At 46.8% G+C, this 12,480-nt stretch overlaps 2 protein-coding genes across 2 annotated transcripts; both read left to right on the forward strand.

Annotated features, from left to right (window-relative positions):
- The first annotated feature begins 1,239 nt into the window (after positions 1 to 1,239).
- On the forward strand, positions 1,240 to 5,457 carry LOC148043744 (neurophysin 1-like). Its single transcript, XM_087723752.1, has 3 exons — positions 1,240 to 1,458; positions 3,770 to 3,974; positions 5,266 to 5,457. The coding sequence occupies exons 1-3, from the start codon at positions 1,330 to 1,332 to the stop codon at positions 5,301 to 5,303; spliced, it is 372 nt and encodes a 123-aa protein (XP_087579878.1). The 5' UTR covers positions 1,240 to 1,329; the 3' UTR covers positions 5,304 to 5,457.
- Positions 5,458 to 7,112: 1,655 nt separating this feature from the next.
- On the forward strand, positions 7,113 to 12,480 carry MRPS26 (mitochondrial ribosomal protein S26). The gene is made up of 4 exons (XM_087723929.1): positions 7,113 to 7,404; positions 9,999 to 10,145; positions 10,679 to 10,802; positions 11,882 to 12,480. The coding sequence occupies exons 1-4, from the start codon at positions 7,187 to 7,189 to the stop codon at positions 12,011 to 12,013; spliced, it is 621 nt and encodes a 206-aa protein (XP_087580055.1). The 5' UTR covers positions 7,113 to 7,186; the 3' UTR covers positions 12,014 to 12,480.

The raw sequence follows: 12,480 nt of genomic DNA on the forward strand, positions 1-12,480 counted from the left end.
CGCCACCTGCCGGGTGATCGATGGGTTTCCCGGTGCAGCTGTTTGGCCTCTGGGAGGACCGACTGCTGGATTAGATAGGGCAGGGGTCCCATCTAGGAAGATGTTGCTTAGGTTCTTCTGTTATTTTGCTCGTGCTGGTTGAGAAATTTGGGAACCAAAATCCCAACTCCTGAAACTGAAGACTGCGGTGATGGTGAAGCTGACGTCTCATTAAGGAAGACACTATCTGTTGTGGCCTGCCAGCAGCCAGGAAAGTTGGCAGCAGATTCGGACAGGGGGGAGGTTGGGGAGGAACCTGGGCCAGTCCTGGAGTCTGGGGAAGGCTCTGAGGAGGGCTCTGTGTCGGAGGCAGAGAAGGGGACAGAGCCGTCTGACAGTTATCAGCTGTCTTCGGAGTCAGAGATCAGTGAGGCAGAAGAACAGCTGGAGCCTGTTCACAGTGTGCACATGTGCAGAGTTGCCAGACAAAGGGAAGAGCTAAGGAACAAGGGTCAACTTGGGAGTAAGGCCACAGGTGGACGGTGAATGGCCCCTCCCAGAGGAAATAAAAGGGGAGCAGAAGGGGAGTGGAGTTTGCAGGAGACCATCAGTTTGCTTAATTGATTCCTGACTCTCCGAGACTCCTTGCCAAGTTTTGCAGCTATCGGCCTGGCAGTTCTCCAAACCAGATAAGGTCTGTGACTGTAAATCCTCCTTTGAAAGACTTTGCTGGGTGTGAATGAGCAGAATTCACAGACAATTAATAAAGGGGTTCTTTGTCGGGACCAGAAGTTTGCTTCATGCTCTCGGGAAGCCTCAGTCTTTTAAGTTTCCACCATTGAGAACTCTTGAAAGGACAAAGTTGCTCATAACCACTGTGGCAGGAAAATCCATAAAATGGAGCAAAACTCACATAACCACTGTCTTGCTTACCAACAGAAATTTGGGGCTCAATTATAGTTGAGGATTCCCAGTAACTGGTTTATTCCATTGGGGCCTCTTGAAAGTTATGAAGAGAAGCGATCCAGTGGCTTGTCCCCGTCCGTCCCCCCCCCAGTGACGTCCATCACTTCTGGAGTCTCAGTCCTCGCCCTCCCTTTCCCCCACTTTGGAGGAAAAACGCACAACCGCAAATTGTCCATATTTGACTGACCTCACGCCTGCGACCTCGGCATATTAGATGAGACCTCTGGCATGGACAGCAATCTCTTGTGCTTTTTAAGAGAGACGGGCGAGGAGGCTGGTGCCCTGCCTACGCAGACCTCTCGGCCGTATAAATGCTGGCAGCTACCAAGAGGGAACCAGGGCGAGGTTTTCTGGGCAATTCCATAAACTAGGCAACTAGCAGGGATGGCCAAGATGACTTACACCGTGTTGACTCTCTGCTTATTTTCGCTGCTCGCTTTTTCTTCTGCTTGCTACATTCAGAATTGCCCCATTGGAGGGAAGCGGTCAATTCTGGACATGGAAGTCAGAAAGGTAAGGTACCTGGGATATTTGACGCAGAATTATGGGTACAGAGGTAGCCATGCTTCAGAATTGATGGACTCATCTCTTTCTTGGCTACCTCTGATATCTAAGGCAGTGGTGGGATTCAAAAAATTTTTTTTACTACCGGTTCTGTGGACCTGGCATTGCTTGGTGGGCACGGCAGGGGAAGGATACTGCAAAATCCCCATTCCGTCCCAACTCCATGGGGAGGGATACTGCAAAATCCCCATTCCCTCCCCACTCCAAGGGAAGAATACTGCAAAATCCCCCATTCCCTCCCCGCTCCAGGGGAAAGGATACTGCAAAATCCCTACTCCCTCCCCGCTCCAGGGGAAAGGATACTGCAAAGTCTCCATTCCCTCTCCACTCCAGGGGAAAGGATACTGCAAAGTCTCCATTCCCTCTCCACTCCAGGGGAATGGATATTGCAAAACCTCCATTCCCTCCCCACTCCAGGGGAAGGATACTGCAAAAACCCCATTCCCTCCCCGCTCCAGGGGAAAGGATACTGCAAAATCCCCACTCCCTCCCCGCTCCAGGGGGAAGGATACTGCAAAATCCTCATTCCCTCCCCACTCCAGGGGAAAGGATATTGCAAAATCCCCATTCCGTCCCAACTCCAGGGGAAAGGATATTGCAAAATCCCCATTCCGTCCCAACTCCAGGGGAAAGGATATTGCAAAATCTCCATTCCCTCTCCACTCCAGGGGAAAGGATACTGCAAAGTCTCCGTTCCCTCTCTACTCCAGGGGAATGGATATTGCAAAATCTCCATTTTCTCCCCACTCCAGGGGAAAGGATACTGCAAAGTCTCCATTCCCTCTCTACTCCAGGGGAATGGATATTGCAAAATCTCCATTTTCTCCCCACTCCAGGGGAAAGGATACTGCAAAGTCTCCATTCCCTCTCTACTCCAGGGGAATGGATATTGCAAAATCTCCATTTCCTCCCCACTCCGGGGGGAAAGGATACTGCAACATCCCCATTCCAATCACCTGGGACTCAGGAGGCAGAGAATAGATGGGGTCAGAGTCAGTCAGAGGTGGTATTTACCGGTGCTCCGAACTACTCAAAATTTCAGCTACTGGTTCTCCAGAACCGGTCAGAACCTGCTGAACGCCACCTCTTGATTTAAGGACATCCTTTATAGACAAGAAAACCAATTCTCCCAGAGTCAAGAGGAATATTGATAGACAGGGTCTGAATTGAAAGATGAAGATGAATCACAGTCAACCAGCAATTCTGTTTAATAGTGCAATTATATGACCGGCTCAAAGGATATTTTTTAGCTCCATCGGCCGAGAAGAAAAGTGATTCCTTTGTCAATGATAGTTTTTATAGAGGTAATCCTCACACGACAGCCATTTATTTCAGTGATTGTTCGAAGTTATAACAGCCCTGAGAAAAGTGACTTATGACCTTTGTTCATACGGCCGCTGTATTTTAATTATTGTGCGGGTTCGCAAGGGAATTAGCTGGATTCGGTTTTGCCGAAATGACGTACTTGATAAAGTTTTGCATTCAGAGATTGGATCGTTTCGACCATGCTTGCTTTGGTGGGGGTTCATTAGTCGGAACCCTGACACCCTGGGCTAAATTATTTAGGTTCTCTTGTGACCCTAGTGTTGAAAGAAATGTCCTTCTGGGTTCAGCTCCAAGTGGGGAAAAAGACACTGGAGACATGGAGGCTGCTTGGAAAGATGGTTTATTGTTGGACAGGGCCACATGGCTTGAGCCCTGAGCAGAAAAGGTGATCACATGCTTCAATGTTGGTGGAGAAGAAGAGAAGGGCTGAGGGAGGGGCTTGCTAGGCTTTTTATACCCTGTTTAGTCCCACCTCTCTGTTTCCTGTTCCTGTGTACGAAATGTATTCTGATTGGTTGTCAGACTCCTATGGTGCCATGCAGGGGGCTACTCTCTGGGCTGTGATGAGTTCTCAGTTGCCTTGTGGTCAGTTGAGTAATATCCCTTCCCCCTACAGCTGCAGTGAGGAGAAGTCTTTATTATGTAAAGTGGGCTAGCCTGGCCATCTTAATGGCCCATTAGCTGGGGATGGGCAGAAAGCTACAGGGAACTATTCTGTCTTTTAAAACATGTTTCTTTTCACATCCAGAGAAATATTCTGCCTTTTCAATATTTCCTAGGATATTTCATTTTTCTGGGAGAGGGCTGGATGATAACTTCCCACACTAGTATGGTGGTTTTCTGTAAGCTGCTGCCTGCAAGATGACAACACACACACTAAAAATGTAGTGAATTGTATTTGCTAAACATTCGGATGTCCGTGTTTTTTTGCTAGTGCATTTCCTGCGGACCTAGGAACAGAGGCCACTGCTTCGGGCCCAACATCTGTTGCGGGGAAGAGCTTGGTTGTTTCTTCGGCACAGCAGAAACCTTGCGATGCCAAGAAGAAAATTTTCTCCCTACCCCTTGTGAGTCTGGAAGGAAACCATGCGGGAACAACGGAGGAACATGTGCTGCCTCCGGCATCTGCTGCAATCACGGTGAGATATTGGGAAACGGCTATCATGTCACCCCTAGTCTAGAATAGAATAGAATAAGTTGGAAGGGACCTTGGAGGTCTTCTAGTCCAACCCCCTGATTAGGCAGGAAACCCAACACCACTACAGACAAATGGCTATCCAACTTCTTCTTAAAGACTTCCAGTGTTGGGGCATTCACAACTTCTGGAGGCAAGGAGTTCCACTGATTAATTGTTCTCACTGTCAGGAAATTCCTCCTTAGTTCTAAGTTGCTTCTCTCCTTGATTAGTTTCCACCCATTGCTTCTTGTCCTGTAGTAAGAGCTGAGGTGGCGCAGTGGTTAAATGCAGCACTGCAGGCTACTTCGGCTGACTGCAGTTCTGCAGTTCGGCTGTTCAAATCTCATCGGCTCAGGGTTGACTCAGCCTTCCATCCTTCCGAGGTGGGTAAAATGAGGACCCGGATTGTTGTTGGGGGCGATATGCTGACTCTGTAAACCGCTTAGAGAGGGCTGAAAGCCCTATGAAGCGGTATATAAGTCTTACTTGAGAGACCGCCTTCTGCCGATTACCTCCCTAAATCGACCAATTAGATCGCACAGACTGGGCCTCCTCCGAATCCCATCTGCCAGTCAATGTCGACTGGCGACCACGCGGAGGAGGGCCTTTTCTGTTGCTGCCCCGACCCTGTGGAACGAGCTCCCCATGGAGATCCGCACCCTCACCACTATCCAGACCTTCCGCGCAGCCCTCAAGATCTGGCTCTCCCAGCAGGCCTGGGGATAGGTTCCTAATTACCCGCCCGAGTGTTTGATTGTTGAATGAAAGTTGGGTTTTTTACTATTTTTCTGTTGTTCACATATTGTTTGTTTTGACCTTGCACTTCCCCTTCCTTGTGGTTGTAAGCCGCCCTGAGTCCCCTCAGGGAAAAGGGCGGCATATAAATCTCAATAAATACCTAAATACCTAAAAATACCTAAAAATACCTTACTGCTATTGCTATTGCTATTGTCCTGCCCTCAGGTGCTTTGGAGAATAGCTTGACTCCCTCTTCTTTGTGGCAGCCCTTGAAGAGTTTGTGATTATAGCCAATCTCAATAAAAGTGATTTTAATCCTTCTGTGAAGTTGATTTCCGTACCTGGTTTACCTGCTGGGCAGAGAAAGTGATCTTCGCTGTGCTCTAATATCTAATCTAACCTGTAATTCTGCAGGTCCCAAAGATACAGCTAATCCTAAATTAAAATTTTCCACTCGAACTCTGTTTGTTGATATATTCGCTTCTTTACCTTTGATTTCGTTTTTGCTTTTCCAGACGGTTGCATGGTTGATTCTGTTTGTGATCAAGAATGAGAAGACTCAAGGAAGAACACTGGAAAAAAAACACAATTTTAGATTATGAACTAGTAGATCATACCGAACTGATGTGACAGATTGTTCTGAAGTGTTTGCTAAAAGCCTGCAATTCATACATTTGTGCAAAATAAAAGTTGAACAGCCATTAAAATCCAAAGTGTGTGTTCTTTAGCTTTCCAATAATCAATAGAGCCCTTCTTGAAGGAGATGGCCGGTTGAATGAATTGTTGAAAGAAATGTCCTTCTGGGTTCAGCTCCAAGTGGGGAAGAAGACACTGGAGACATGGAGGCTGCTTGGAAAGATGGTTTATTGGTGGACAGGACCACATGGCTTGAGCCCTGAACAGAAAAGGTGACCACATGCTTCAATGTTGGTGGAGAAGAAGAGAAGGGCTGAGGGAGGGGCTTGCTGGGTTTTTATACCTTGTTCAGCCTCACCTCTCTGTTTCCTGTTCCTGTGTAAGAAACGTATTCTGATTGGTTGTCAGACTCCCATGGGGCCATGCAGGGGCCACTCTCTAAGCTGTGTTTTGAGTCCAGGTTTGATTGAGCATTGCTTCTTCCCAGACGTTCTACTCCCCCTCCCCACCTGAAAAGAACTCTGTTTCAACTGCCACTTGCCTCACATTCCGTTACCTCAAACTGGCAGACGTTCCACTCCTTCCCTCAGGAGCGGACTTGGGCTCCTTATAGTACTAAACGTCGGTACCTCACCAAAATGTCTATGCCTTCCACCTGAACAGAAAAAGGGGGATCCCAGGCTTCCAGATGTTGGGTGAAGAAGAAAAGGAGGCAAAGATGCTGAAAGTCCCTGGTTTTATGCCCTCTCTGGGCTTTGATCTTGATCTTGTATTCTGATTGGTTGTCAGACTCCCATGGGGCCATGCAGGGGCAACTCTGTAGGCTGTGTTTTGAGTCCAAGTTTGGTTGAGCATCGCTTCTTCCCAGGTGCCCTGTGGTGAGATGGGTCAAGGGCTAATACTATCATGCCTTAATCCCATCCCCATGGAGGTGGGGAGGATCTTTGTTATGTAGAATAGACTGGCTCAGGTCTTTTAATGGTCCATTGACAAAGGTGGGGGCTGTTAAGAGTGAGTCTGCTTCCTGCCTAAAAAACATTTTTTCCCCATTTCTGATCCAGGGAAATATAATATTTTGCCTTTTCAATATTTCCCAGGATATTTCATTCTTCTTGGGGGTGGGGGGGTGTTTAACTTCCTACACATTGACTCAATCACAGGCATATACAGGTAGTCCTCGACTTACGGCAGTTCATTTAGTGACTGAAGTTACAACGGCAGTGAAAAAAAGTCACTTATGACCGTTTTTCACACTTGCGACCATTGCAACATTTTCCGTGCTCATATGATTGAAATTTGGCAAACGGACTCATACTTATGACGGTTGCAGGGGGGGTATGTGACCCCCTTTTGTGACCTTCTGACAAGCAGTCAATGGGGAAGCCAGATTCACTTAATGACTGGGTCACTAATTTAACAGCTATAGTGATTCACTGAACAACAGTGGCACGAAATGTCCTAAAGTGGGATAAAATTAAATTAACATCTCGCTTAGCAACAGAAATATAGGACTCAATTGTGGTCATATGTTGGCCAGAATTCCTAGAAGGGCATTCCAGTCCCAAACGCGTTCAAGTTGCTTCCGGGATTGAGATGACGCTTTTCCGCCGCTCCACTGAAGGCTCCCCGCGTGTTACGTCATCCCTGACATAACTTCCGGTCTGTGGACTTGGAAGCACAGCGGGCAGCGTTTCTGCTCGCTCCTCTTGCGATCGGCGGAACTGCATTTCCCGGCGTCCCTGGCGCCACTTCCGGATTCGGTTCAATTTTCGATCGTACCGCGACCGCGCTTCCCGTCCGATGCTGGCGGCGGGGTTGAGGGGCCTTCCCGGCCGGGCCGCCCTACTGGGCCGCGGCGCCCCGAGCCTGATCCCCGCGCGAGGCCGCAAGACCCGCTTCGACCCTCCGGCCAAATCCAAAGCGGACCGGATCAAGGTGCCGCCGCCCGTCGACCCGGCTGAGCTGCTGGTGGTCATCAACCGCTACAGGCAGTACAAGCGGGTGGTGGACGCCCTCAGGTGAGGCCCTCCGGGACTGCTGAGCCCATCATCCCCAGCAGGGAAGAGTCCTTGGAAGGGCAGGGAAGGGACTTGGGCGGCCTGTGAGGCTCTCCGGCCTGCTGAAGAGGAACCCCTCTCTCCCTTGTTTCTCTATCATTCTCCCTTATTTCTCTAGGTCTGCCTGTCTATCCTCCGTCTGTCTCTATGATCTACCTAGGTGTATTATTTCTTTCTCATTTATCATCTACTATCCATCCACCTATCATCCATCTTTCTTTCTTTCTTTCTTTCTTTCTTTCTTTCTTTCTTTCTTTCTTTCTTTCTTTCTTTCTTATCTACGGAATATATATCTACCTATTATTTCTCTATCATTTATCATTCATCCATCTATCTATCTATCTATCTATCTATCTATCTATCTATCTATCTATCTATCTATCTATCTATCTCTATCATCTATGTCTGTCTGTCTGCCTGCCTGCCTCTCCCTCCCTCCCTCCCTCCCTATCATCCATCCATCCATCTATCCATCTATCTATCTATCTTATCTATCTATTATTTATCAACCATCCATCGATCTCTATCATCATCATCATTATTACCTACCTACTTACCTACCTACGTATCTATCTATCTTATCTATCTATCTATCTATCTATCTATCTATCTATCTATCTATCTATCTATCTATCTATCTATCATTTATCATCTACCATCCATCAATCTCTATTCATCATCATCTATCTATCTATCTATCTATCTATCTATCTACCTACCTACCTACCTACCTACCTACCTACCTACCTACCTACCTACCTACCTACGTATCCATCCATCCATCTATCATTTATCATCTACCATCCATCGATCTCTGTTATTCATCATCTATATTTGTCTGTCTGTCTCTGTCTATATCTGTTGATCTATCTATGATTTATATATCTATAGCTACCCATTTCTATTATTTCTCTATCCTTTATCATCTATCGCCTTTGCCTCTGTCTATATCATCTGTCTATATCTATCTGTGATCTAGCTATATATTTATATCTGTATCTATTTATCTTTATCTATCTATTACTCATCTCTATTGTTTCTCTGTCATCTATCCCTCTGTCTACCTTCTATCACTTGTCTGTATATCCATCCATCCCTATTTATATGAAGTGGGCAGCCATATAAATTTGATTCATCCATCCATCCATCCATCTTACCTATATCTATTAAATTTATTCCTGCCCATCTTGCTTGAGTGATTCTGGGCAGCTTACAATAACAAAAAAATATTTTAAAAAACTAAACGGTAGCATAATAAGTGCATTCAAATGAATGGAGAAATAGCCATGATGGTGGGGAGCACGCAATGGAGTGGAAGTGGGATCTTTCCAATTACAAACAATTGCAATTGAACTGAGATTCCACGGAAGCTTCTCCCAGGTACTAACCAGGCCCCACCCAGCTTCACCATCGAGCCCAGCTTATGTCAGGTGTCCTTATCTGCTGATGTGTCCATTGCTGAACTCTTATTTAATGCGATCATTGTTGGAGCAAGGGAGACCAGGCTGTTCTGATCTAGGCTTCCCCAGCAGCACGAAGCCAAGTCCTCGTCCCGATTAATCCTCTTTTATTTACAGTAAATTCCTCTTCAGCAAAGACTTTCCTCTCCCACAGTCTTTCAAAAGAGTTCACAATTACCGACCTATAACAAACAGGCTTGGAGAGCGGCCAGGCCGATATCTTTCAGGCGCCACAATACTTGGCAAGAATGCAGGAATGAACTAATTGCCTCCTGCAAACTCCACTCCCCTTTTGCTCCTCTTTTCTTTCCTCTGGGAGGGGCCATTCACCATCCACCTGTGGCCTTCCTCCCAAGTCCACCCCTGTTCTTTAGCTGTTCCCTTCGTCTGGCAAATCTGCACATGCGCACACTGGGAACAGGCTCCAACTGTTCTTCTGCCTCACTGATGTCTGACTCTGAAAGCAGCTGATAACTGGCATATGGCCCTGGCCCCCTCTGCCTCCGACACAGAGCTCTCATCTGAGCCTTCCCCAGACTCCAGGACTGGCCCATCTTCCTCCCCAACCTCCTCACCGTCCGAATCTGCTGCCAGATCTGCTGGTGGGCCACAACACAGGCTGTCTAAAGAAATTCACCACCCCATCCCCTCCTTGTCTTTCAATCACATTGTACTTGTCAATCTGTCAACAAGTTGCCATGGTGAGGAAAGGCAGGGAGGAATGCATTCCACACATACCTTCAGCTAGAGTGATATCTCAGATTACCACAGATTGTGATGTGTGCACCTCGTTGGTGAATGTGATTTATAACACAGACTGAGGGGAGAGAAAGAACAGGGCTAAAGCTCAGCCATAATTCAAATGAGGTTTAGATCTGACCTCAAATGACTGGATTTCTTTTGAAACTTGGCTCGAGGCTCATGAATTAATTAGGGTATCTTTCGGAAACCTGACAGGCTTTTCCTGACAGTGCCTTTGTTGTCCTCACAACAATCTTCTGAGTGGAGTTAAATGACAGTGCTTAGGGGTGCTGAGGGACACCCTTGTATCTGGGGAGGAAATCTTTTCACCTTCTGTCCTGGCCTCTCCGCTAGATTTGAGATGAAGGAAGAAATACGATTTAAATCCTACGATCTCAGGCACGGGGAGACGGCAAAGCTGATGAAGAAAGCTCGGGACGAGGAACATCAACACCTCATGGCCTTGAACGACGCAGAAAACAAGCGTTTACTCGAGCGGAGGTAAGATCCGTGCGCACCTGCCTCATTCCACGCATTAGACAGCATCAAGTTCAGGAGAAGTGATAGCATTTCCCTGCCTCGCACTGGGGAAGCCAGGCGTGGATTGACGTGTCTAATTCTGGTTGCAATGATACAGACGTAATGTGGAGTTCTAGTTCTAGGCTGCATAAACAGAGGGATAGAATCAAGATCCCATGAGGTTTTAATGCAACTCCATCAACTAATCAAGATGTAACAACACAGCCAACTAACCCGCTTGCAACAACAAAGCCAGCACTCCACACACACCCCCACCAATATTTATAGGAAGACAGCAGCTCTGATCACGCTTTGCTCGCACAAGCACGAAGCCGAAGGCACCAGCCTGAAGATGGCGAGTGGGACCTCGTCGAAATGTCGCCAAGATACTATCTATCTATCTATCTATCTATCTATCTATCTATCTATCTATCTATCTATCTATCTATCTATCTATCTATCTATCTATCTATCTATCTATCTAGTCGTCTCTTTCTTCCCTGTTCCCACGCTAGGTTGGAGCGTCTCCGGCAGGAGGAATTACTGGAGAAGGCCCGCAAGCTACAAAGCGACCAAAACAGGGTCTCCTTTCAGGAGGAATTTCTCAAGAAGAGAGAGATGGAGGTGCTTCAGTTACAGGTAAAGCAGCCTGTTGTGGGCTGTCGGCCGCTGGAATAGAGAGAGGAGAGGGGAGAGAGTGAGAGGGAGGGGGGGGGAGAGAGAGAGACCCCCCCAGCCCCCAGGAGCACTCTATAAGCCTCCCAAAGTCTATGCATGCCCTGTTTTTTTTTTTTAAGGTACAGTATAGTCATAAGGTACAAATAATCAATCAGGAAACAATCAATATCCATATAAATCGTAAGGATACAATCAACAAAGTTACAGTCCTGCAGTCATAAGTGGGAGGAGATGGGAGATAGGAACGATGAGAAGATTAATAGTAATAGTAATGCAGACTTAGTGAATGGTTTGACAGTGGTCAGGGAATTATTTGTTTAGCAGAGTGATGTGTTTGAGAAAAAACTGTCCTTGTGTCTAGTTGTCTCTGTGTGCAGCGGTGTAGCAGAATGTACACAGAATGAACATTTTGCTACCCCGCTGCACACCAAGACAACTAGACACAAAATGTACATTCTGCTACACAAAACAGAATGTAGCAATGTAAGCCAAATTTATTGTGAGTAAAAGTTGTGTTGGAAGTGTGACTTCAGCAGTACTGAGGCTTCCTCGTGTCTTGACCTATGGACCACAAGGACGAGTAGGAGTAGACAGTGGTTGACCATGTGTCCCTTCTTTGTCTTATCGCTCTGCCAGCTCTTTGTCTAAGAGATTGATAATTTTGAGTCACGTCTTCCTGCCTTTGTTTCCAAAGAAATATGCAGGGTTTTTGCAAAAATAAAATAAAATATGGGCCCATTTTCACAATAAATGGGCCGTTTTTTTGCTCATCTTTGCCCCCACCCCCATAGCCCCCAGAAGCACTTTGCAGGCCTCTGATGGTCTCTGCATTCCCTGTTTTTCACAAAAAATGAGGTGTGCAGAGAATTTGGGAGGCCTGCAGAGTGCAAAAACTTGTTTTTTTAAAATTTACCTCTTCGAAATCTCGGTGCGTCTTATACTCGCCAAAATACGGTAATCATAATATTTAAGGATACAATCTGGTGCTGTTTAGCTTGGATCTCATTCTTGCTCCCTCTTTGCTCTTTCCGTTGCTCCAGGAAGAATCCCAGAACTTCATCACCCTCGAAAACCTGGACCAGCGGATCGAGGAGTGCCTCAACAAGACGCAGAACTACAATTTTGCCGTCGATAAAGAGGGGAGGATAGTTAAGAGGACGGCCATATCGTAGCCCGCTCCCCCACCCCTCTCACGGGGGGAAGGAACGTTCCCTCCGGACCCCGAGGTTTGCCGCGAGCGATCGAGGGATGCCATACGGCTCTACCCTATCCACATCCCTGTTCTCGAACGGGGAGTGGCAGATAATTCATGCTTCCCAAACTGGCCAAGTCTGATTTGGCAACTGCTCCGGTTCTTTTTCAGAAAGACATGGATCATCTTCAGTGGTTTTGGGTGTGTGTGTGTTATTTTGGCATCTCCTCCTGAGTTGCTTCTCGTTTTCGATCTCAGTTTTTGCAAGAGTGACTCTGCCTCTGTACGTGTGCAAAACCGGTTTTGCTCCTTCCTTTTTCACAGATTGGCTTCGTCGGAAAAAGGCAACGATGTTTAGTGAAGTCTATTTTTGGGGGTGGGGGTGGGGAACAATTGACCTATTCTATATGTTCTCTGGATTGCTCTGTAATTAAATACAATATTTTA

Source organism: Thamnophis sirtalis, unplaced genomic scaffold (genome assembly GCF_051295495.1).
Source record: "Thamnophis sirtalis isolate CommonGarterSnake01/CBP01778 unplaced genomic scaffold, rThaSir2_p1.2 scaffold_10, whole genome shotgun sequence".
In the NCBI taxonomy this organism is placed as follows: domain Eukaryota; kingdom Metazoa; phylum Chordata; class Lepidosauria; order Squamata; family Natricidae; genus Thamnophis; species Thamnophis sirtalis.